At 39.3% G+C, this 27,598-nt stretch overlaps 1 protein-coding gene across 1 annotated transcript; it reads left to right on the top strand.

Annotated features, from left to right (window-relative positions):
- Positions 1-378: 378 nt before the first annotated feature.
- Positions 379-4,397, top strand: EVX1 (even-skipped homeobox 1). Its single transcript, XM_072154823.1, has 3 exons — positions 379-786; positions 2,288-2,526; positions 2,791-4,397. The coding sequence occupies exons 1-3, from the start codon at positions 396-398 to the stop codon at positions 3,313-3,315; spliced, it is 1,155 nt and encodes a 384-aa protein (XP_072010924.1). The 5' UTR covers positions 379-395; the 3' UTR covers positions 3,316-4,397.
- The last annotated feature ends 23,201 nt before the right edge of the window (positions 4,398-27,598 follow it).

Here is a 27,598-nt window from a genome sequence, read left to right as displayed (position 1 = left end):
GAATAATGTAACAAAGAGAGAATAAAGTAAAAGCTTAATTAGCGGCTGAGGCTATTACTGATCCCTGCGGAACACTAGGCAGATTCCAGATGTAGATGTGTGTTCACACTTAGTGCATCCTCCGTGTTCATCAGTCAGTCCATAAAGCATTAGCTCGGGCTCCTCTTTCATCTTGTAGGTGGCGGACGTCGCTATTTATCCGGCAGCAGCAGGAGCAGCAATCAATGAGTGGCGTCAGCACAGTCTGTAATGACGATGACAGCTAGAAGAAGAGGGCAATGGTGATCCCTCCCAGAGCCAGTCCAGCACAGGAGAGTGCAGGCAGCACAGGGTCATCATCTGTATCTCTCTATCTAGTCCTGCCTGCCTCACACACACACACACACACACACACCATGGAAGCCAGAAAGGACATGGTCATGTTCCTGGAGGGAGGACAACTTGGCACTCTAGTTGGCAAGAGGATGGCTAATTTGTCGGACACAGTGGGAAGCCCCATTCAGGAGCCGCAGGAGAAAATGATTCCTAGAAGCTGCTTGAGCCCTAGAGCTGGCCCCTTGGCATCCAGGGAGAGGGCAGAAGAGGAGGTGGAGGTTGTATCAGGGACCGACCCCGACTGCAGGTCAACAGCAGCTGCAAGGCTACATCCCTCAGCCCACCAGGATTCCCTATCAGCCAAGGGCCACCACAGCAGCTCGGACACTGAGTCGGATTTTTACGAGGAGATTGAAGTGAGCTGCACACCGGATTGCACCACAGCCGGCTCCGACTACCAGCACAGCAAAGGTACCAGCAGGAATGCCCGGGCACTGCTTACACTGGCAGAAGATATCTTTCTATGTATCTATCTATGTTTCTATTATCTTATCTATATCTACCCATCCCATCTATATACACACACACACAAAATATCTACTCTACACATCACACACACAGATATATATATATATATATATATATATATATATATATATATATAGATAGATAGATATAGATATATCTATATATATCTATATATATATAGTCACACTACTATATATAATGTTGTTACAGATTTTATATTCACAATGGATATGTTTTGAATTTATTTACTTATCATGTATTTTTATTTTCATAAATTAATCCATTTCTATAATTTCCCCTGCTAACTGTAATAATACCGTATACAATCTCTTCCATGTAACAGTCATCCGCGTTACAAATGGCCCCACGTTGTAATGTTTTACTCTGTTATCCTTCATTGTTGTGTAGACATATAATAGGTGGCACTGAAGAGCCTTAGGTTGGAGACCTAGCTCTCACTGTGGTTTCTCCAGGGAGCTTAACACCTTCCTCTGCACTCAGGATCAAAGAATGAGCCAAGGAAGCCTGTCTGGGGCATTGTGTATAGGTGACCATAAAGACAATGAGATGAGAGCTGGAGGCTCCTGGCTGCTCTGCTACTTTACATGTCCCTCTCAGACTTCACTCCTCTTCTCACTTTCACTAGTAGCCGGCGCCAGCTCGGAAATCTTTTTTGGGGATGTTAAATTAAAACTTTGACAAAAGCCCAGATTGCATTTGAAAGGTGAATAGTCAGAGATCATCCCATACTTGTACATTGACCAGTAGCCCACCAGGTGCTACATTGAGAAGATCAGGTACACATGATACTAAGCAGGAGCATAATATATCTACATACCAATAATGATTCTATTAATGCAATTATTATTATTGTTTATAATAATCATAATTACAATAATATTTTCTGAACAACGGATGTGTTAATCTTTCCTACCGATCTTTACTATACAGATCGTGTCCTTTAGGAGCGATTAACCATATCGTCTCATCACTTTTCATTACAACACAACAATGTTATTTTCCATTATCTTTAATTTATTGGACAGGGCATAGGCGACTACAGGGACGGGCAGGCTGGAGTGTGAAATTGGAACATGCACGCTAATTTAGGGGTTACAAGCAATAATGGTTAGTGGTTGTACGAGTAGATCGGTGTGACGGATAGACCTGTCATTGTCTAGCAATATGCGGGCAAAACTGCATAGCCATGGCCAGTTTGGATGTCAGACAGAAATTACATCTGTAGAAAATATTTACTGGGCTATGTTTATTTTTTTATCATTATGTTTTACTTGCTTTAGGTTGTATATATACATATTGCAATATGAGATCTGTTTACATTCCCTTTGATGACTCCACTTGGCTCTTCATGTTATGATAAGGTGCAGAGAGGGGTGGCCATGACTGTAACATAATGTCCTGTGTTTGACTCCTGTGTGTGCAGGTCAGTGCTCTGAGACCATGGGTGGCAGTCCTGTGAATGGAAGTGATTCATCAAAGGCAAGCGGTGGATCTCAAAGCTCCCTGTCCTGTTCTGGGGACCAGATGCGCAGATACAGAACAGCTTTTACCAGGGAGCAGATAGCACGTCTGGAGAAAGAGTTCTACAGGGAGAACTATGTGTCCAGGCCCAGGAGATGTGAATTGGCTGCAGCCCTAAACCTACCAGAGACCACCATCAAGGTATGGAGATGGTATAATCTCATGACATCACTAACATATAGATAAAGGACTGGAATACACTCCAGATCACCATAGTATCTACTTGATCTACTGTACTCTTAGCCATTTCATACCATGTAATGCCCTTTACAAGAATTATTAAAGAAAGTATTATATCACATTTTGGGTTCTTCTTCACCATGCATTACATATTTATTGAGTTGAGTAAGTGTAAAGCTTATACATCCTATCTGATATTAAATTTGACAATTCCTTTATTTTCAGGTTTGGTTTCAGAACAGAAGGATGAAGGACAAACGTCAGCGCCTGGCAATGACCTGGCCCCATCCTGCAGATCCAGCATTTTATACATACATGATGAGCCATGCAGCAGCCACTGGCAATCTTCCCTATCCTTTTCCATCTCACCTACCTCTTCCTTACTACTCACACATGGGTATTGGCACCCCTACAGCCTCAGCTGCCACCCCCTTTAGCTCCCCACTGAGACCACTAGACACCTTCAGAGTTCTGTCTCATCCTTACCCAAGGCCGGAATTATTATGTGCATTTCGGCATCCTTCAATTTATGCCACCCCTGCACATGGACTTACTGCTGGTGGCACCCCCTGCTCCTGCTTGGCATGCCATTCCTCTTCTCCTAATGGCCTGGCACAAAGGTCAGCAGCATCTGACTTTAACTGCTCATCCTCTTCAAGATCAGACTCCTTCCTCACCTTTACTCCATCAGTCCTGAGCAAATCCTCCATTCCTTTAGACCAGAGAGAAGAAGTACCACTGACCAGATAAAACTGATTCCTTTTCCTGCACCTTCTCCTTCCTCCATGGCCAAGGGTCATGTCCATGTCTTAAAATGCACCTATTCAGGAGGTGGCATTACTGAACTTATCAGGGCATCAGGTTTTCTTTATCCAGATTCATTATGAAAATAATAAAACTACTATTGTAAGAAGAGAAAGGACTTTACTTTTACAGGCAATGGCAACACAACCTTGTTTATTCTAGTGACAACACGGAGGACCTATGTAGATTAGGATTACCAGTCTGGAATACTTGAATGCTATGTGAACACAGAACAAAAAGGTCACTTAGAAATCATTTCCATTCCATTACAGTATTATTGCCAACACCTTCTGCAGTGTATACAGAGACACAACTATGGTGGAGGAGTCTTTCCATGGCAATGTCACAGTCTATATAGTTCCTTATCACTTTTATATTTTTTGTATTTTTTGGTAGGACCAGACACTGGGCTTTGGATAGGTCTGGGTGGGAATGCCAATGGTTTATGCTCAGCTGCTGAAAAGTGCACACACTGATTAAATTATCAAGTGATTTATATGTAAGGGGGATTTTTTTTCTGAATGTATAATAATTTCCTCAATGTGCAAACCTTCTGCCAGATCTTAACAAGCCGCATAGGGGAAAGGATTAAGTAGCCAGATCTCTACAGACTGCAGCCACCTCTCTGCAAATGAGTGCACATGCAGAACACTAGGAGGACTTTCTATCTAATAAGCCTGTGGACAAAGCTTAATTTTCATGGCTTGTGGGTTTTTTATTTTATTTTTTTATATATATTTTTTTTTCATACTTGATTTTCAGGGATTTTTAGTTTACATGTCCATTGTTTCTCGTTATTTATATTTGCTTTGGTTGCACATGTAGCCTGCATTGAAAATATCTACCTGGATTTCAGTCTACTGACAGGCTTTATTGGAAATATTTTTCAGAACTGGGTCGGATATTTCACTGCAATGAATGTCTTTTGTGAAGATGATTTTGATGAGTTCGAAATAATAATAAAAATAATATTAATAATAACAGAATGAAACATTGTTACAATAATCTGTTACAAATTGCAATAAAAGAATCACAAGGATACAACTACTTCAAGGACCTTATTTATTTTATTTCTTTACAGTTGGGGGCAGGTAAAGAGGGGATGGAATAAATCCACCTTACCACAGGATTATATTTGTATAAAATTATTTCATTTGCTCTAAAATTAAAAAAACAAGACAACACGCAAAAAGCTGTAAGAAAAGAAACATCTATTTGTTTCTCTCATGTCTATCATCTATCTTTCTATATATTGTCTACCTAGCCATCTATCCATCTATCTATCTATCTATCTATCTATCTATCTATCTATCTATCTGTCTGTCTATCTGTCTATCTCACCATACATCTACCTAATTTTTATTTCTTTCTATATTCATTTGAAATAAACATGAAACAAAATTGTGAAAGCCCCAGTATCGAAATGTGTCTGTTTATTTTTTCTTCCTCGCTTTTTTTCTTTAATCACCTACCTAATATTTGTCCATCCATTAATTTACTATAATATATATTTCTATGTATTTATCTATACATTTTTTTCTTACCTATCCATTATCTGTCTATCCATCCATATACTATGATCTATTTGCTTCTTTCCTTTTTTCGTTCTTTCTTTCTGTCTATCCACCCATATACTATAATCTATCTGCGTCTTTCTTTCTTTTTTTTTTCTTTTTTTTTCTTTTCTTACCCTTTTTTTCTGTACCCCTTTCATATATTAGAAAAATAGAATGTCTAAATTCATAAAAACAATATCATACCTGTGACCTGCAGCATGATTTCTTTTCTAACAACTAAATAGCTTATGGCAGGTAAATAGGTTTTGCTTCTGGAGACTGAAGAGCGGCCATTCTCCATTCTCCAGTTTAGCAAGGAGGTAAATGAGATGTCTCAAGTAATATATTAGAATATATAAGATCAATGATATAGGCTTCACTGTCCAATCAACAATCATTAATTGACTGTATTTTCCGAGGAATATTACATAAAAGCTGATCAAAGAAAAGTCAACATTTGAAGGAAAAGAATAATGGAGCAGGAATGGTAGATATTAACGTTAATATACCTTTCATTAAATGACTATATATATATATATATATATATATATATATATATATATATATATATATATACACACACATACTATCTCCTTAAAGACCTGTATGATTAGTTATACATAGCAGACATTTTCCCCCGAATACAATCTGGGTAAATAACTCTCAGGACATGATTATGGGCTCTGCAAGGTTGAGGACAATCTGGTTAAGTCCTTGTGGTTCCCCAAGGATCCTCTTGTACTCATATCAACCAAAGAGAGCCCAGTCCCAGGCAGCCCCCCTGGTTGTTAGCATGTGATTGATTGCCTTATTAAAGCGTGTTCTTGTAAGTGTGACCAAACCAATTGCAAACTACATGTTTAGAATAAAGCTGCATTGCTAACAGGCGAGTAAACAGGAGGGGAGATATGAATAGCTTGGTGAAAAATTTATTATCCCCATGGAGATCTGGTTAAGTAAATTTACACGGTGTAGAGGAAAGTTTCTTGGTACAATCACTCAAGCCTTTATCTATTATTCGACTTCATGTCACATTACTGGAGAAATCCACTAGTTACCATCATTGCAATGGAGCAAGTAGTCTGTGCAGTGATACAGCCTTGTAAGGGATCTTCTCTCTTCTCCCTGGTCCTCATCATCATCTGGTCCTTCCAGACTCTCATCCTGGCCTCTTCACATACCTGACAGGTTCTTTGTTTTCAATTATTCGTGTGCTCGATTTGTTACATTATTTAACTCAAGTTGAGCAGTCATTCTGAGAAGCCACCACCATATGCTGTCCTGCACAGCAGCTTGCCAACCACAATGGTTTAATGAACAGCCCTTGGACCTTTGTTCCAAAAAATGTGTCTCAGTCTATTCAATCTCAAAATAAACGTGTTAATCGTTCCATAATTCGACCTAGGGCTTGAGGTCAACAAGAGGGTGGTGTCCCATAGACTGTTACATCAGGTGCCCCAAATGTAGACTCAAGAGAACTGGCAAGACTGGCATCCAGGCACTTATTGGTAAAAATTTGAACAGTATAGAAAAGTTTATATACAAAAAACACCGATTGGAAAGAAACAATTCAATATTATTTATTAAAGGGTTTAATGACATTCTGGGGGGACAATAATTTATAATAATACGTTAAAGGTATGTTCCTATTTCAGAAAATAATTGTTATTGTGTTATAAATCTCTGCTTGCTGTGATTTATTGTCTGCGTCCAGTGGATGTGATGTCACCCAGGTGCACACTTTGTTATAACACACAGCTCTGTAATATCAGGAATCCTGCACCTGTGTGACATCATATGACCATGGACTGTTTTTATCCTTTGGAAGTCTACAATAAAGCTTCCTATAGAATGACAGCAAGCAGAGATCTAGAAAACCTTGAGGAATTGATACAGATAGTATATTAGAAAATGGTATAACTTTCCATTTTACAAACAATAACATTTATTGGAGGCCACTCCAGTTGTTATATAAGTTCAGCAAATCTCATATGCAGGCTTTATTTCTGTCGACAATTTATACTTTTATGGAAACATCTATTTTCTCAGTGATACAATACTGGAGAGTTTTTGTAGCCTAGATGATGATTCTGTCCCAATATTATCTTCATATGCAGTTATATAGAATGATTGCTCTGCTATCTGGTCAATGGAGCAGAGGGGTGATTCTGTAATAAGCAGAGTGGATCAATGTGTAATAAAAGCGTTGCATAAATATTTAAGCCAAAGCTGTGAACCACAACCCCTAGAAATCAGATCTTCTGCTTCTTCTCAGTGTTGGGAACCTTGGTGAAAAGATGATATTGGAACCTTCTGCAGTGAATCCTGCCCTGTTCCAGCAGAATAAGGAACATGAATAGAGCGATCACTGGGTAATGATGATGAATGAGGAATTAATTCACATACAAGCCTGGCAATTTAGGCCTTCATCTGTTTAAATAGCCTCCCCAAATTATTCGCAATTGCAGGTCACAGATTTAATCAATTGTCCAATCTTGTGAAAGTCATATCCTTACATCTCAATCCGGATTATTTATAGAGCAGGGAAAGGGATTGTGCTAACAGGGACAATTACTTACACACGAGAGAGAGAGAGAGAGAGAGAGAGAGAGAAAGAGAGAGAGAGAAAGATCTGCAAATGGAAAACAAATGTCTCCTGTAGCCGTAAATTAGAAGAACACTCAGTGCTCATTGTGCTAAAACCTAGTTCTATAATCCTCTGCTCACAGTCATTACATAGAGGGGTAAGGCAGGTTATATATGTGACTGTAGCTGGGGATCATATAAAATGTGCAGCATCTCAGCCTTGAATAAGTTTGGGCATTGGGGAAGAAGTCATCCTCCCTTTACTTACCATAAGAAAGTAACACAAGTGTATTCACTTGACTATTCTGTGCTTTTTTTTTTTTTACTATAAATATTCTTTAAGAACTGAAAAAAATTCTAGCTGACCTGCCTTTTTATATTACATCTGTATTATAGCCATCTTTTTATCTGTATATCATGTGTATGATCTATATATCCACCTATCTATGTCTATGATTTATTTCTTTCCTTCCCTGCATTAACCTATGTATTATTTGTCTTTCCATCTATTTACTCTAATTCATCTATCTATCTCTCATGGATATGATCCATCTATCTATCTATCTATCTATCTATCTATCTATCTATCTATCTATCTATCTATCTATCATGGATATGATCCATCTATATGTCTGTCTATGTCTTCCCTTATTTTCCTTCCTATTACTTTCTTATTATACCAGTTACGATCTATTATGTATTTTGTGTCATCTACATATTATCTATGTATATTTATCATGTGTATGATCTATCTAGCTATCGTCTAAAGTTACTATTTATGTTAATATCTATATATCTAACTTTCATTTTCCTTTTCATATAACCATGTATCGAATCCCTATTTTACTACATATATATTTACTACTTTGTTTTGTTTCAGTCTACCAATATATCCCTTACTATTACTTAGCCCTTACTATCTGTTTTAAAATATATAATCTATTACTAATTATGTTTATCTATCTTGCATGTGTCTATCTATCTATCTATCTATCTATCTATCTATCTATCTATCTATCTATCTAAGTCGTAGAAAGAGGCAGCACACCAAACGAAGTCCAGTATCAAGTGTAAAAAGTGGGTTCCATTTTATTCCATGTTTCAAAATACAGCAACGTTTTGGCTCATGCAGAGCCTTTTTCAAGCCTTGGCTTGAAAAAGGCTCTGCATGAGCCGAAACGTTGCTGTATTTTGAAACATGGAATAAAATGGAACCCACTTTTTACACTTGATACTGGACTTCGTTTGGTGTGCTGCCTCTTTCTACGACTTATTTACCAAGGACCTTAGGCCCGGTCTTATTTGTGCCTGCACCCACCATCTTTGGACTTCTAAGTGTGCTGCTGACATTTTCTTCAAGTATCTATCTATCTATCTATCTGTGTGTCTGACTATCTGAAGTAACCTTCATACACAGAATATCCAGTTTCCTATGTACTATCAGGAGTATTGATCTAGTTCCAATGGTTCACCACTGGCAGTAATTGCCTGATAATTTAGCATTTCCAGCTATTAAACAAAGACTTTCTCTATGAGATCCAAGAAGGCTGCATCGTGATGTGCCAGAATGATCTCATAAGGTGTCTATCTGGACATGAGGTTCATGATCTATTTCTCAGTTCTGGTTCTCTAGTTAATCCCTTTATACAGATGTTTCATAAAGGAAAATCGAAGCTGTGATGAAGGAGACTTGCAGATTTGCAGGATAATCATTTAGAATGATCACTGTACATTGTGTAAGCAGCAGAAATGTCACAAATTAACTTTCCTCATCAAGCAGATTCTATGCATAATGACTGTTGTGTTGTGCCTTCTACCTATCACAATGTTTCCAGTGTTTGGAGTGAAAGGTGAGGAAAAGATTTCTGAAGCTCAGAGGAGCCAATCTCACCAGTGACTTTGATGTATTGCTGTCCAATTAGTGCTTGTAATTGGTGTCCCTGGGGATAGTCAGACCTAAGCTCAAAGCATAGAACATCCACTAGAAAATCTGCAAGGTAAAATATTAGCTCTCCATGTAGAGACTAAAATAAGCAAAGCATATTCCCAGTATTATCTTATTATACAGTACACATCTATCTCGTTTATTAAGTCTCAATACATTATTTACCTGCCCCCAATTCCCAAAATCAACAAGACTGAACCAATATGTCCTGCCTATAGCCAATTCTTTGAAATGTAATAAACTACACAGGATTATCTCTATAGATATGGCATTACGGACCAATGGTCCCAAAGATGTGTATACTACTTCCAGTTATGCCATATATGCCATGGAATGAACTAGTCCGACCCTCCCCCTCTCCAGGTTCCCTTTTCTCGGAGTATATACAATTGGAGCGACATTCAGTACTGCATACATTAGTATTGAACTAAAAATAGAGTTCATAGTATCCATAGATACCTATGGAAAATGTGCTCATAAAAACGCAGATCTCAAGGTGTGTATAGTGGTGTATAGACATTTTAGTGTTCATTTTCATCCCAGTGTTATCCAATGAAATGTTCTTTACAATCTTTTAGTTATGTTTGTGTTTCAGTTGAAATTATTTAGGTGATGTTTCCCCTGTTACCACAAGACAGGGAAGTGATATCCGGATGAATGCCGGAGTTGTCACTTTTCAAGGTCATTTATACAACTAAAGATAAACAATTGTATAATTGTACTTTATACATAATCCATATACAGGCAGTCCCCGGGTTACGGACAGGATAGGTTCTGTAGATTTGTTCTTAAGTTGAATTTGTATGTAAGTCGGAACTGTATATTTTATAATTGTAACCCCAGTCAAATTTATTTTGGTCTCTGTGACAATTGGATTTTAAAAATGTTGGATTGTCATAAGAATCAGGATTAACAATAAAGCTTCATTACAGACACCATTGATAACTGTTATAGCTGATTATTATAGCCTAGGACTAAAGTACAATAAATTACCAATATCTAGTGGTCCGTTTGTAACTAGAGGTTGTCTGTAAGTCGGGTGTCCTTAAGTAGGGGACTGCCTGTGCATTGCAAATCATCATACACAAAACCTGAAAAATTACATTTATTTACAATGTAAAAAACTGAACTGTGACTTTTCAAATTAATTGATGGATTTTTTGATTTGATTGTAAGTTTTCCTGACATGTCTGTTCTGTATTCCCGAAATGATACAATTCTGGTGCTGTCTATGAGGCCACACTATACTTTGGAATACTATAGATCCAACATGTACCTCTTACAGAATACGTAATAAGTTATATTGTGGCATTGGGCGATATCTGCATGATATTATGGCTGAAGCAAATGTGTCGGTAAGTGGAAAACCTATGTAATACCAAATGAGGCCAAATTGACCTATGATAGGCCTGATTAATTATGTTATAGCCACATTTTTCACACATCTAAAGATCAGTTTGCAATGTAACATTACAACCAAGGTGGGTGAGTTGGGTGACCCTAAGGTCCCCATACTCAAGGACTGATGGCTGTAATTTTGGGGTCGAAATGCAACCCTTATCACACTGCAAGGAAACCTGGCAATTTTTAAATGTATTGGTGTTTTTGGGGCGCAAAATCACCATGGAGTCCTAACCATGGGAGTAGGAGTCTGCAACATCACAGTCATCATAACTTATACTTGCTGCAAATACTAACTTATTCAGACAAAAGACCTGATTTCCAGTTGATTAAATTTTGGCACCAAATTCTGCCACATGGAAATGACCCAAATTGGTCTGAAAAATAGTGTAGTCTTCCCAACATGTTTTAGCTCACAATAAGGCTCAGTTCACACCTGAGCACAGCAGCCCATGTCTTTTTTATGCAATTATAATTGTAGGTAAACTTCCACTAATTAAATGGGTTTTCCCATGAAAGAAAGTTCTCAAATTTTAATCCCCTTCGGATGTTTACACAATAAAGATCATTAACCTTACTCTTACTCAGTTTTATTGCTGTTTTAGCTCCTATAACCTCTAAGTTGTAGAGTGCAGGCAAGAGAAGCTATTCATAGTCAGGGATAACCAAAATTGTAAGCACCAGGACTGATAGAGACAGGCTGGAATGATATCTGTGATATGTTGTTTTTATGTCAATTACAGTGAATTAGAGAATGTGTTGTTATGTTACCCTGAGTATATTTAAGAATCTTTAAAAAATACCCCTTTAAAGACAGTGGGGAATAGAAGGTGAGCAGATACTTTCCATTTACCTTCTATTCTTTGTTTCTGTTACACTCTGCTAAAATGGACAGTGTAACGGAAATCTCTGACGCAGGTGTGAACTGAGCCTGATGCAAAAAGAATTGTGAAATAACTAAAAGTGCAGCGATGCTAACATGTCAGCCAAGATCCCTTAGGCAGCATGAGGAAATTTTAAGCTGTCTAAATTATTTTGTATATAATTGTGATGCAATTTGATATAGGAATTTAGAAGTACAGCGTGATCCCATATACAGGTCCTATTAGATCTCCTTATATTGTATGGCAGAACTGTGTACATTTACCCTAAAAGCTGCATAGAGGTGTGTAAACTTGTGTATAGGACCAAAATATCTCAACATATCAAAATGAGACCCCCAGATTTTGGGTTTTCTAAAGTTCATGACCAACAGCAGACCATGACCATCCCCCATCAACCTGTAAAAAATATAAAAAGGATCAAAATACTGTACTCTCCGCTGTTTATATTCTACTTTGTGGAGGGATTAAGGATTCTGGAAATAAAATGGCTATATATTTTTTTCAGGCAGATTCTGAGAAGTCACAGATTTCCTCCAGTTTACAGAATGCCTTGAGAGAGTGCATTAAATCTGCATGTAAAATAAAGATACCATCAAAACTCACTTTGTTACCACATTGCGGAAAATGCAGTATAATGAAACGTTTTGATCTATTTTGTGCTAAAAAAAATCACATCTTCTTCCATTATATTTTATGTTCAGTTACAATTTCCAAGAATCTTTGACATAAAACGGGAATGAAGTGTCCTACGAATATTCACGACCTCAACCATGACGTCCGCCTACAAACATTTTACTGTGATATATAATATCACTTGTACAATCTAATTTCGTGGCCCAAGTCATCTTTTCCGCAGAAGGTAAATGAGCGCCTGTTTCATCAGGAATAGTGGGAATTGATTTTAGTTTAAAAATAAAGTATCTGTAAGCAGCCTCCGATACACGGATAGAAATCCCAATTACAATGCACTAACACTCTGACAGCGCTGTAATTAACAGATTGATGCGTCCAAACCCACCGCCGCCTGACATCTCCCAGCCCACCTGGATGCAAGGGGTTAAATGGTTTGTTCTCAGTAAAGCTTTTTCCAGTGTAGCTCACACAGAGAAGCATTATGCTCAGCCAGCACAAAATCTGTAACAAGAAACTGAATGTATAATTAAATGTATATGACATGCATTTGTATGCAAAGCTCTTAGGCCCTTGGTACAGCACTTTGTAATAAAATATGGAATGGCATGCGGGAAAATGCATAATGCTAGATGGGTATACTGTATAGTGCACAAAAGCCCTAATATATCAAATAAGACACTCATTTATCAGCGAAAACGGAGTCACTCATGAACGGATGCTACATGTAAATTAATAGTGAGCTCTAGTAAACTGATCCATCTAAAAGTCTATCTATGTATGTATGTATCTATCTACTTACCTATCTATCATCGATCTATCTATGTATCTATCTATCTATCTACCCATCTATCATCCATCAGATATTCCAAGTCTATGTATGTATGTATGTATGTATGTATCTATCTACTTACCTATCTATCATCGATCTATCTATGTATCTATCTATCTACCCATCTATCATCCATCAGATATTCCAGGTCTATCTATGTATGTATGTATCTATCTACTTACCTATCTATCTATCATCGATCTATCTGTGTATCTATCTACCTACCCATCTATCATCCATCTATTAATTGATCTATCTATTTAAAGGACATCTACCACCAGAATGAAGGAATGTTAACCAAGTACACTGACATACTGGTGTGTGTCTCCTCTGGCAGGATCTGCTCTTCTTTTAGCTTATGCCTTCTTTTCCCGTTTTTTTTTCCAGTTTCTTAATATTCTATGCAATGTAGCAAGAAAAAAATACGCCATTGTCTTATGAACTTGGTTTTTATGGCTCCCATTGCGCCATTTTGAATGAAAGCCATAAAAAACAAGATCTCAAGAAAATTCCCTTTGTTCTTTGGGTTAGTACAGTCACAAATATTCCAAATTTATCTAGTTTTATTATGTTTTAATACCTTAATTTTTTTCTGCATTGCTGCATCGCCATTTTCTAACACCTGTGATTTTTTTTATACTCAATGGGGCACATTTACTTACCCGGTCCAGAGGAGTTCCCGGTGACAATGCACTGTGCGGCGATTCACTAAGATCATGCGCCCGCTATCCTGCATGTGTTGTTTCCTCGCTCAGGTTGATGGAGTTCACCATCCTCTTCCCGCTGTACGTAAGTGCATTGGTTGCGACACAATTTTAATCTTAAATCCCGCGCTCAGTCCGAATCAGTCAGATCGTCTGACGGCACCCCCCCCAGATTTCTGTTGCATAAACGCCGGTGCAAATCCGGAAAACCATGAATAGTCCAACGGAAATTCGATCCATGGACCTTTAGTAAACAAGCCACATTGTTTGTAGTTGTGTAAGGTGTCATTTTTCGCAGTCAGACATTTAAAATTTTAGTTTTTTTGGTTTCAGCATTTACTGTATGGGATAAAATTTGCATGTATTTTGATAGATTGGACATTTTGAAATGTGGGAATAACGTGTACATTATCGGGCTGAAAACAACCGGCCCACGACTGTGTGTGTTAAATAAATGGGTCCATGTACTATCCTCTCTACTACATAGCCAAAAAATATGTTTGCGTTCTTGTAGACTAAGCCAAGGGTGTCTGCTGATAAAAAACAGCTGTCCTGTATACACGGCTATATCACAAATTGTGAGTGTTTTGATGTCTTGTAAGCCAGAACACTATAGTGTACAGCATCAAAATTTCGGCCAATGTATGGACTGTCTTTTTTTTTTACGATCTTAAAACTGAGGCTGGGTTCACACCATATTTTTGTCCTCTATGGCGTTGTAAGGATGTGTTGGACGGATACCTGATGTGTCCTTATAATGGAGGGCAAAGACGTATCTCACTATAAGCAAACAGTTAGATACGTTGCTGTGTTCCTCCCACCGTTCAAATGAGGAGGAGGAGCAAACATACAGGGTGTTTCCGTAAGTAATGTCACTGCCCTTATATGGACAGTGACATCACTAGAGACCTCCCTGAGTGTACGGTCAGGGGGAGAGATGCAACATTTGTCCTCGATAGGCGCCAATAGCATCCACTGGACATATACATTGGAAACACATATGTGGAAAGACCTAGCGCCCTGTATCTTTCCATCATGTTTTTCATGTATGTTACGTGTACTACTCAGACAGAGAAAAAAAGGATTCCCTGTCTGCCAGTAAATGTCTATTGTTAACGCTCAGGATTTACACAAAGAACTTTCCTGCTGAATGTATACAAAAAACGTGATGGAAATGTAGCCTAATTATTGTGTAAAAAACTAAAATCCAACAGAAAATTTGACTTAGTCACAGCACTGAGGGTCTTATTTACGAAGAGTTCGCGTATCGGATTTCCGTCGGACTTACCGACGTTGTCAGGATTTGCGCCGATGGGACAGCTATTTAGAAGGGGATTGTGTTGCACGCGATCGGAAATTGGCGCAGTGGCGTCAGCTTTCATGCGACAAGAAATCGGGCGGTGTGCTGTCGGACGATCAGACTCATTCGGACTGAGCGCAGGATTTAACATTTAAATTGTGTCGCAAGACCAAGCACTTACATACACCGGGAAGAAGATGGAGAATGGACCTGATCGGGGAAGCGAGACATGCAGAATATCGGGCGCACAATGTTAGTGAACCACGGCACAGTGCATTCCGGTCGGACAATGCACATCGGGGAACGCACCAGGGACGGGTAAGCAAATGTGCCCCTGAACTGTTCAAATAGCTGCAGATCAAGCAACAACTATTACACAGGATACTATAGAGCAACTAGGTGTTTCTAGGTTTACATTCTGCACAAATCATCTGACAAGTGAATATATTGAAGTAAAAAAAATACTAAATGTGTGGAATGTCTTGACATCTAAAGCAAAGCCAAAAATGACAATATCTCATATGTATAATAAAAAGAACCACAGAAGAAAAAATGCAATAGTGTGATAGAGAATGTCATCATTACCTGCACAGTAAGGCTTTTTACGGCTCCAAGAAGAAATCTTGGCTTCGTCCTCCAGACTCTTTCATGAGTCTCCTGGACTTAGCACCTGATGTGGTTTTTTTTTTTTTTAAGCAGCTATACAGATAGAGACAAATGTCCACAGAAATCTGCTTGAAGTCTGTCCCCATGTAATTGAATCTGTTCTCACACCTACCTTTAAGGTGGAATGTCAATATTCTGAGTTTACTTTTGCAGTTTTCACTTTTATTTTTTACCTTATTTCACCTCAGCACAAATTTCCAGTACAAATCGCAGTGGGGCCATATTGGTTGTTTTTGGCAAAAACTTCTCATTGAGTTCAATAGTTCTCTTAATCCAAGAAACAGGGGACACATGCTTCAAAGTTTTCTACAAGCCACTGTATATCAGTACCAAATACAGTATCTTCATTTCAAAGAAAAGAAATTGTCCAGTTATTTTCAGCATCAAGACAACACAAATAAAGTTAAAGCTGCTGTTTTATTTGCCAACAAAAGTTTTAATGGAGACAAACATACCTACATTGTGAAGCAAACATACCTTGAGAATGCTGTAGCTACACTGGTGCAGGATGATATATTGGTTAATCCCTGAGTTGAGTGGTTTTACTGAAAAAACAATTATAACATTCAGGACCTTGAAAAAGCTGGGTCAGGCTGGCTGCCTAGATAAACACATTACACTGAGCTTGTAATTACAAAGGGAGGTTAGTCAAGAAATGACTAATCAACCTGAGCTGGATCACTCATACACAGCCTCTGGTGGATGGTGCAGCAATTGATTATTCTGCCTGCAGGCACAAACAAGGATTGCATCATCCTCTCCTGCACTGAATAACTTAAGTGCTATGAGAAGTGCTGAACCAGGCGTAAAAGTGACAGAGCTTCATTATCATAATGTTATATCTGTTTTATCAACAAAAACACTCGGCTAAGGGATTAACTGAGACATGATCCTGCATCAGTGTAGCTACAGCATTCTCAAGGTATGTTTGCTTCATAATGCATTAAATCAAATGGTAGGTTTCTTTTAAGCTACATTTCAAGCAAAAACGTATCATATATAACTTTGGAAACACGTCTTTTATTGGTAGGCTTTTTAATATTAACTGTCCAATTTCAGGGATTGTTGAGGCATCTATTTTGAGTTTAATCCTAAGTTTTAATAATGTCTTTTTATGACCTTATTTTTGAATGTTTATGTTTAAGTTTCTAAACAAAATAGAATTTTTCCAATAATGTTGTTTTAGAGTCAAACAATAAATATTAACTCTCAGCATCATACTACCACTAAACTTACCTGTTGTCTTAAAGGACATCTACCATCAGTTTACGGATGGTAAATGTGTCCTACTAACCAGTTCATGAGGATCTATTTTCCTCAGGACTTTTTTTTTTTTTATAACTCTATACTCTGAGATTTTGCCAATATAGAGTTATAAAAAGTTTGCTAATCGGTCTGGCAGTGACTCATCAGTGACAATATTCACTTCCCCATTATGATACAAGTCCTGGTCTGTTCATGGTTTAGTTTTGGTTGATAAAGGTATTTATACTTTAACTTGCAGAAATTGTGTAGATTTGGTGGTTAGTTACTTTTCCCAACTTGAGTACAGAGATTGTTATACCATATTTTTCGGACTATAAGGCGCACAAACAATCCTTTGATTTTCTCAGAAATCAAAGGTGCGCCTTATAGTCCAGAAAACAACAGCTGCCTTGAACTGTGCACAGGTCTGCTGGTCATCCTTATAATCAGGTGCGCCTTATGATCCGGTGTGCCTTATATATGAACCTAGACGTTTTATCAGGCATTTATTGATGGTGCGCCTTGTAATGCTTGTAGGTGCTCCTTATAGTCCGAAAAATACGGTAAACATTCTAGAGGTTCTATAGAACATAAGAATTATTTTTGCACAAAATTGGATGACAATTTTAAATTAAGTGAACAATAAGTAGTTAGACTGAGAAGTTCCTAATCTCACCCTCAGACAATAGGTAGATAGTGACACAGATCTCAGAGGGAATTGTACATTCTGTGAAAAAATGAATGCATTTATTCTGCAAGGACACACTATAATTTGCTGACCAAGGTTACTACAGCACAAAGTAGCTAGAAATAAAAGAGAACCAATAAATTCAGATATAAGTTAGACCAGGTAAAGCTCATATTATTATTGATATTGATTTTGTATCGTACCAAGGCATAGGACTATGTTTTCTGTTGATTTGGATTAGGTGGTGCATAATTTTTGCCATTTTTACTATGTATAATCTTACTGTTGTGAGAAAACGCTAAACATTCTGCTACTTCTTAAGGTGAAGGCACATACCCTATCCCAAAATTATGCCCAGCATTTGTGTAATCAATGGAGGTCTTAAAGTAAACCTGGAATGCGATTTATATCTTGTGACAGGTTCCAATAGCCTATGTTATGCAGATTAGAAAAATTCCTTTGTCAGCATTCTGAATCACTTCAGTAGTGTATATAAGTTTAATTCACATTACCTGGCTCCTGCGAGCAACGTGTGGTGAGTCCCAGGGGAGGGGCAGCTGCAACCTTTGTCAGTTTCCTCTCCTCAAAACTCATGCAGCTCCCTCACCCCTTCCCACTTCCTGTCATGTGCATTGAACAGGCAGGGGAGGGTGGCGGATGGTATGGAGGAGAAGAAGAATGTATGAGGAGATACAGGCACACATTGGCTGCAGATTACCTCCTGGGATTCACAAAATGCTGGACTACATGTATACTGGTGAGCGTGTGCTTGGCTACACACTGGTGGAGTGTACTGGACTACCTATATACTGGGTTGTGTGTGTTTGGCTACATATATAGTGAGGGTGAATGTACTTTTTTTTTTTTTTTTTATATCATCTTTATTAGATTTTCAAAATTTTTTAAAAACAGTTCTGCACATCCATGGCCCTTCACAGGGCACCATGTTCATAGCTTTGCATGTACTCTTACAAAAGATACACTTTATACAATTATCAAATTTACTTACATACATTTCCCTATTCCCTCCTCGCCCCCCCACCCCCGCCCTCCCTCCCTGAGATGAAACTGGCTTCCAACTTCGCTTATCTTCTTATTTCTAGTTAGGTCCCACCATAGAGTATGTCTATTTCCTCTCTTGAGAAGATCCTGCTAACTGTAGGTCCCCACACTGCTCTCCACTTCCCTCCGTTGTTCTTTTTATATCTACTGTTTCCCTCCACCCATTGAAACATCAAAAATTCCCTCCACTTTCTTCTTACTTGCAGCAGTGTGGGTAGGTGTGAAGATAACCATTCTGTCAGTAGTACCTTCTTAACAGCCAATATCAGCAAATCTATCATTTCATCTTTCTGCCTTCCGAGCCTTCCCTCACGATATTGAAAGATACTTCTCCATACATCCATCTCTACTCTTTCTCCTAATACATATTCAATTAACTGATTCGCTGACCCCCATAGTTTTTTGGCCGCTTGACAAAACCATAGACAATGTATGAGATTAGCATTAGGTCTTGCACATTTAGGACATTCTGCCTTATAATCCAGGAACTTGCTTTGAAATGGTTTGTCGAAGGCCCAGTAAGCTCTTAATGCGATCTTCCACTGCATTTCTCTCAGATTTTCAGATATAGTGGCCTTCTGTGTGTCATTCCATCCCCTCAAGAGCCTCCTACCCACTTCCTGGCTTGTCAATGACGTCCCTATATCCTCTTTCCATTTTTTTGCTAGTCTTCCTTCAAAAACGTCATCAGCTCTGGAGGTGATGGCTTTCCTTATGCTGGCTATTGAAGGGTCACCATTGTTATGTGTTATCATTGCCGCAAACCGTTTTTGGGTCGCCTTCCCTAACCACCACAGATCCTCTTTCTTCCCCAGTTCACTTGCGAGCTGTAAGTAGCATAGAAATTGGCCTTCTCCCAACCCATACTCCGCTCTCAACTGACCAAACGTTTTAAATTTTTTATCTTTGCTATCTACTAAATCTGCCATCTTAATGATTCCTCTCCTCTCCCATTCCCTAATAAATGCTCTAGGCCCTTCCCATTTCTTCAAATCCAGTACTTCACTGATCTTTAAGAATTCTGATATCTCAACTGGTAAATCAAATCTTCTCCTCAGTATCTTCCATACCACTCTTGTATCCCTTAATAATACTGAGCTCTTCGCCTTTCCACTTAAATTTCCTGTTTTCTCATGTAAGAATAGGTTCAATGACCAAGGTTCTACTAAACTTTCTTCTATCTCCTTGTCTACCAATGTCTCCCTTCCATTTATCCATTGGGCTGCTATCCTAGCTATGCAAGAAATGTTATATTCCCTCAAATTAGGAAAGGAAAGACCCCCCATTGCACGTGGTTTTTGTATACTGGACATTGCTACCCTAACTTTTTTCCTGTTCCATAAGAATCTCTGAAAGAGACTGTTTATTTTCCTTATATCGTCATGTTTTATTAAAAGAGGAAGGTACTGCATGGTGTACATCAGTCTTGGGATAATCACCATTTTTATCAAATTTTTCCTTGCAAACAGTGACAAGGGGAGTTCCATCCACTTCCTAATATCAGTAGCAATCCTCTCAATTAGGGGGGTGTAATTTAATGAGTACAGTCCTGTGCTCTCTCTACCTAACCATATTCCCAAATATTTAAATTTGTCTTTGACTATATTCAATCCCCACTGTTGATTCCACTTTGTGCCTGCTTTCTTATCTAATAGCAAAATCTGTGTTTTGTGAGTGTTTACCTTATAACCCGATATTTTTTCATATTCCTTTAAAAAAACCAAAACCCCTTGTATATCTCTTTCTACATTATTCATATATAGGACTAAATCATCTGCAAATAAACTCATTTTCAATTGTCTTCTCCCCAAAGTTATCCCTTGGTATATAGTGTTCTGATGAATTTTCCTTGCTAGTGGTTCAATTGTGAGGTTAAATAACAGAGGTGAAAGTGGACACCCTTGACGAGTGCCTCTCTCTAACGTAAATCTTTGTGAAATCTCCCCTTGTGTCACCACCTGTGCTTGTGGCTCTCTATACATTGTGTCAATTGCTTTATAAAACAACCCATTTATTCCCATTTTGTTCATCACCTTTTTGAGCCAGGGCAAGGCCACACTATCAAATGCCTTTTCGGCATCAACTGATATAATTGCCGCATGTTCCCTATCCTGTGGTCGTGCCCTGGCCCAATCCAGCGTGGCCATTACTGAGCGCACATTCTTGACCCCATTTCTTCTTTTCACAAACCCATTCTGAGAGGGATGTATCAGATCAGGCATTACCTCAGCTAATCTATTTGCTAGTATCCGTGAAAATATTTTAGTGTCAACATTAATTAATGAAATTGGCCTAAAGGATGCTGGATCCATTTTTTCCCCTTTCCCTTTTGGTATTACCTTAATAAATGCCAGATTCCCTGTCATTAAAGTCTTCCCTTCCCGATACATATAATTGAACACCTGTACTAATGTTTCCGTAATTTGTGGAGCTACCAATTTATAATATTCTGGGGTGAATCCATCGGGGCCTGGTGCTTTATCCTTCGGCATTTTTTTAATAATACCCACTATCTCCTCTCCTTTAATTGGGGCTGATAAAGATTCCTGTTGTTCTTTGGACAGGTATGGTACATTGAGGTCTAACAAAAAGTTATCCATTTCTTCCTCACTCTCTTTTCTTCCTTCATATAGCCTTCTGTAGTACTCTGCCAATATCCCATTTATCCCCTCCTTATCTCTGATAATCTCCCCCTTTTCATTCCGCAACCCCTCAATATTACCTTCACCTCTTTCCTTCTTTATCATGCCTGATAACATTTTCCCGGTTTTACTACCAAAACGATAGAGATTTTTCTCTCCCTTTTTCATATTGTCCCGCTGAATCTTGTCCACATACTGCTCAAAAATTTGTTTACTCTCTGTCAACTTTCCTTTGTTTTCAGCATTAGGTATTAGCCTATATTTCTGTATTGCCTCTCTATAGTTTCTCTCCATCTCTACGTACTTAAGTTTCTTTCTTTTATTCTTGCTTGCTACATATGACATTATTTCCCTTCTCAGAAATAACTTGCTTGTTTCCCAAAAGAGAATTGGGTTCTCCTTCATTAACTTACTGTTCTCCTTCACATACTTGTCCCAGTTTTCCAGGACCAAGGTTTGAAATTCCCTTTCCTTGCCTAACCTACCCGGGAAACGCCATAAATTTATTCCTTTTTTCTTCTCCCACATTTGTAACTCGATCTGGATAGGGGCATGATCGGATATAATAATGTCAAAAATGTTGGTGGATTTCACATTTCTCGCCAATGAGGACGAAATTGTTACATAATCTATTCTTGACCATGTCTCATATTGACCTGAAAAATATGTATATTCCCTCTCTTTTCTATTTTGTATCCTCCAGGGATCTACCAGTGATCCTGAATTCAAGATGTTAAACATTATCGCGTCCTCACCCTTTTTCTTACTAATCTTTTTGGTATCTGACCTATCCAATCTATCATCAATGACTCTATTGAAATCTCCACCTGCTATTTTATAATCTACTCTATCCCTCATAATCCACCCTGAGACCCTTTTAAGAAAATCTTCGTTACTTCTCCTATCATTTGGTGCATATATGTTATAAATCCTAATTTGGGTATCTGCTACCCTTAACAGTATCCTCATTGCTCATCCTTCTTCTTCATATTCTTCTGAAAGGACCTCCGCTTTAAGTCTTTTATTTATCACTATTATAACCCCTAACTTCCTAGATCTTACCCCTTGACCCACTGCTTTACCAGCCCATCCTCTTTCTAATTTCCCAATTTCTCTCTCAGTTAAAAATGTCTCCTGGAGCAGGGCAATATCCGTATCCAACCTCTGAAGATGTGAGAGAATCTTCCCCCTTTTTGCAGGTGATGTTATACCTCTCACATTCCAAGATGTAATTTTTATCACGTTCCTCCCCATCTATACCTTGGTGTTCTCCTATCGTTCCTATCGAAGCCAGTTGCAGAGCTCTCCTTTCCCCCCTTCGTCCCACCCCACTCCCCCCCACCCCTAAACCTTTTATCCTGACCTCCTTTTTTCCCTAATGGTTCCTCCATCTTCTTTTCCATCTATTGCACCCCCTTCTTCCTCCGGCTCTCCCTTTCGCCCTCCAGAAAAAGAGAAAAAAAAAAAAAGAAATAATAAAAAAAAAAAAAAAAAAAGAGAGAAAAAAAAACAGAAAAGAGAAAGGGAATTATGTATCTTCTATCCATTTGATTTCTCTTCGCTGTATTCTTCTTTCCCATCTCTCATTCTATCTTCAGATGTTCTTTGCAAAATTCCTCTGCTTCTTTATATTGTACAAAAGTATTCATAGCTCCACCTTCACCAAATATTTTCAGTACTGCAGGAGCCTGTAGACGGAACCTTATCCCTTTTTTGTACAGTTTTGAACATAAGGGGCCAAATTGCTTCCTCCTCTGGCTTGTCTCTGCCGCGTAATCAGGAAATAGTAGAAGTTTGTGGTTCTTCCACTTCAGATCTCTTTTCTCTCTGAATAATCTCAGTAACTCAAATTTATCATGAAAGTCCAAAAGTTTTGCAATCACCACTCTGGGCTTGGCTCCCTCTGGCTCTTCTGTTCTTTTAGGTCCCAACCTGTGGGCCCTCTCCACTCTTATTTCTCTTTCCAGGCCCAAGGTCTTAGGAATGTCCTTAGCTATAATAGATCTGAGTTCTTCTGTGGCTACTGATTCGGGAAGTCCAATTATTCTCACATTGTTCTGCCTCGACCTGTTCTCCAAATCGATTACTTTGTCTCTAATCTGTTCATTTTCCTTGTGCAACATCTGTATTTGGGAGTGTAAATTTTCTGCCTCATCTTCCATCGTAACTATTTTCTGTTCCAAATAATCTATTTTCTCCCTGTGCAGTTCCAGTTCCGCGTTAACTTTCTGCATTGACTTTGTGACTGCACTGTCGATTGCACTACACAAGGTCGGTAATATTTCTTTTGCCACCGCCTCAGCCAATTCTCTGACATTTATATTTGTCTGAGGGCTGTCCTCCTGGCCTATCCCCATTTCTATCCCTGACTTTTTTGAGGCATCTTTCTTTTCTGGGGAGATCTTCATCGACTCTCTCCTTGATACGTCTCCTTTCTTCATTAGTGTGTTTCCACTTCTTCCTGGCATCTTGAAAATGGCAGATTTTCTGATGGGGCGGAGAAGAAAAGAAAAAAAGAAAAGGAGAGATAGAGGCGGGGTGACTGAAATGGAGAGGGGGAGAGAATTCTACTTCTCAGAAGGAAGACGTCCCAGATGGATACTGCAGATTTCCCCCTTATATCTTACTCCCAATTTTAGAAGATATACACAAATAGCTCACTCTTCACCTTGGAGGTCTACACAGGAAGTCAAATTAACCCAAATACATAGTTATACCAGGCACAATTTTTAAGAATTCATCAGACCCTTTAAGCCACATAAATTAACACAGCAGAAAAGCACAGCAGAAAAGAAAATACAGTTTTGGCCAAGGTGGGCAGAGCACTTTGTAACCGCAATCCTCTAGAAAGCAGGGAATTTGACAGATATCCCCAATTCCTTTGTACTTGGCTATATATACACAGGGAGGAGTGTGCTGGGCTACATATAAACTGGGGTGTGCGTGCTGGGCTACATATATACTGGGAGTGAATGTGCTGGGCTACATATATTCTGGTGAGAGTGTGATGAACTACCTATATACTGGGATGTGTGTGCTGGGATACATATATATAATGTTGGTGGGTGTGCTGGGCTACATATATACTGGGGAGAGGGTGTGCTGGGCTACATATATACTGGGGGTGAATGTATTAGGAGGAGTGCGCTGGGCCACATATAAACTGGGGTGTGTGCAGAGCTACATATAAACTGGGGTGTGCATGCTGGGCTAAATATTCTGGGGTGAATGTGCTGGGCTACATGTTCACTGGGGGGATTGTGCTGGGTTTCATTAGTACTGGAAGGACTGTTCAGAGCTACATATATATTATATGTATAAAATTATGCAGTTAAGTTACCTGATGGAGAAGGATTGCCAAGTATGAGGAGTCTGGAAGAAGAATGAGACAGACCAGACCAACATAGCTGCAACCAAATTTGAACAATAATTGACATCTGTGCCTGTCTGAAGGCAGCAAAGCTGTGCAGTACATTTTTGCTGATATATATATTTACATGTGGGTATTTACTGCTGACACATTTTTCTACATGTAATAAATAAATATATTTATAAGTGCAGGTTATTTTTATGTGCTGTTTATTCATTGCTGGTGAATATTAATATGTGCGGCATAGTCTTTGGTATCTTTGTATTTGATATATTCATTGATGGAATATATTTATGTGTTTGTTACATTCGTTGCAGGTATATATTTATATTAATGGTATATACATTCAGGGCCGGCTCCAGGTTTTAGTGGGTCCCTGGGCGACAGAGCCTTAGTGGGCCCCTCCAGTGGCCACACTGCGCCCCCTCCCCCTGCGGACACACTGACCCTGGGGACACACTGAGTCCCCCCCCCGGGGACACACTGATCTCCCCCCCCTGCGAACACACTGAACCCCCCCTCCCCTGCGGACACACAGAACCCCGACACACTGAGTCCCCCCTGCTGACACAATGATCCCCTCCACACACATTGAACCCCCCTCCCCATCCCCCGTGGACACAATAACCCCCCCTGCTGACACACTAACACCCCCCCCCCCCTCTGTATACACACTAACCCCCCGCAGACACCCTGACTCCCCTCCGGAAAAGAAAAAAATCACCTTTCCTGGTTCCCCCAGAGGAGCGCCTGCAGCTGTCTTCGGCCTGGGCCTCCCGTACGCGCATGCTCTGAAGCCGGCACACGTGATCCGATGATGTCATCATGTGCGCCGGCTTCAGAGCCGTCGCATACCCTGCGGAGCGCTGCATCGTGGGAACCGGGACAGGTGAGTTTTAGATTCTGCCTTTATGCTGCGCTGGTCGGGAGCGCAGCATAGAGGCAGAAAAGTGATCGATCCGGATGGTGATCAATTGTACCAGTGTCTTATAGCGACACTGGTACAATTGATCCGGGGCCCCGAGTGGGCCCCTCCAGTACCCCGGGGCCCCGGCACTTGCCCGGGTTGGCCGGGTGCCGGTGCCGGGCCTGTATACATTTCAGGTGCATATTTGTACATGTAGTGTTTTCACTGAAGGGACATCTTTTTCTATTTGTGCTATATTTACTGTTGTATGCCTAATAGATCCCAGCAAAGTTCGCCTTTAAGATTAAATTTTTCTCCCTGATTTTGGCCCTGATTCTTCCAGGTTTCTGCTGTAATTTTACTGGTGAGGGGGCAATTTTGCTTCTCTGTCTAGGAAACAAAAATGTCTTGCTCGTACAGGAGTATTCATATAGATCCGGTTGTTCTATACCATTTCTATAATATGTCTTTGTTTCATGTATTTAGTGTGAAATTGCTATCGGCACAAAGTACTTCTCGAAGGATTTTCCCAGAACATAACCATATGTACATTTGTGTTTAAAGTTCAACATTTTTGTCAATTTTAATAATGTCCTCAAATATTTGACAGTCATTTGTTAGGTAGGACCATAAATAGAAACTTTTTAGAGCCAGGTATTTGTCAAAAACCAGCCGTAATTTCCCTTTTGTATTCAGGTTACCTTCCCATGCATGGAATATTGTTACCTGTGCCTGTATGCTAAAACTTGACTTAACTTAAGTTGTCACAGGTAAAAATATTGGTGTCTCATCATTTAACCTTCATTATTAGTCATTATTGAACATCCAAAGATAGAAAGATCCACAATGAATCTGCAAGTCCTTTATATCCTACAATATTCAGCCACTATGGGATATTGCCATTATCCTAATATCAGTTGGTTATCTGTGGATATTGCTAATACTGGCTAGTGCTGCAGTCCGTCTCTGTATAGCAGAATAACTAGTAAAGAGAAATAATTCATTCTGCCATGTGGTTACACAGAGAGAGGGAAAACTCTATATTTGAGGAATGAGGATGTAAATGTGGAGTTAGCAGGAGATGTGCATTGATGACACCAAAACATTGGGGTAGATTTGAATGGTGGAGTACATAGTAAATTTCAGTAAAGCATACCTCAACTTTTAATAAACTTTGAAGACATCAGTAGACCAGTGCGTGTACATCAGGAACAACGCTACACTGTATGGGGAACATTTACTTACCCGGTCCTGTCGCGATCCCCTATCCGACGAACATGACGTCCGGCGCAATTCAACAACATTGTGCGCCCGATTTCCTGCATCTGTTGCTTCCCCGCTGAGGTCCGCCGGAGTTCACCTTCTTCTTTCCGGTGCTTGTAAGTGCGTTTCTTGTGACACAATTTACGATGTTACATCCTGCGCGTTGTCTGAATCCGTCTGATCGTCCGATGCCCCCCCCCGATTTGTGTCGAATGAAAGCCGGCACCGATGCACCAAAATCCGATTGCGTGCACCAAAAACCCCTATTAAATGCGGTGCTAATCGGAAATCGTTGAGAAACCCGACGGAAATGCCGCTCGCGGACCCTTAGTAAATGAGCCCCTATGTGTTCATTTTGTTATTTGTAATCTTCATTTTCTAAGGCCAAGTTCACACTACCATTCAAAAATCTGTTCCTTACCTCTGTTAAAAAAGGTAAAGGATGGAGGTTTAACACACCAAATAAAATCCCATTGATATCAATGTAAATTATCAATGTAAAATGTCATCTCTTCAATTAGGCAGGTACCCATTGAGCATGCATTTTG

This window comes from Engystomops pustulosus, chromosome 5 (assembly GCF_040894005.1).
Source record: "Engystomops pustulosus chromosome 5, aEngPut4.maternal, whole genome shotgun sequence".
NCBI lineage: Eukaryota > Metazoa > Chordata > Amphibia > Anura > Leptodactylidae > Engystomops > Engystomops pustulosus.
Note: the sequence above shows the minus strand (reverse complement) of the source record. Positions and strands in the feature narration are given on the sequence as shown.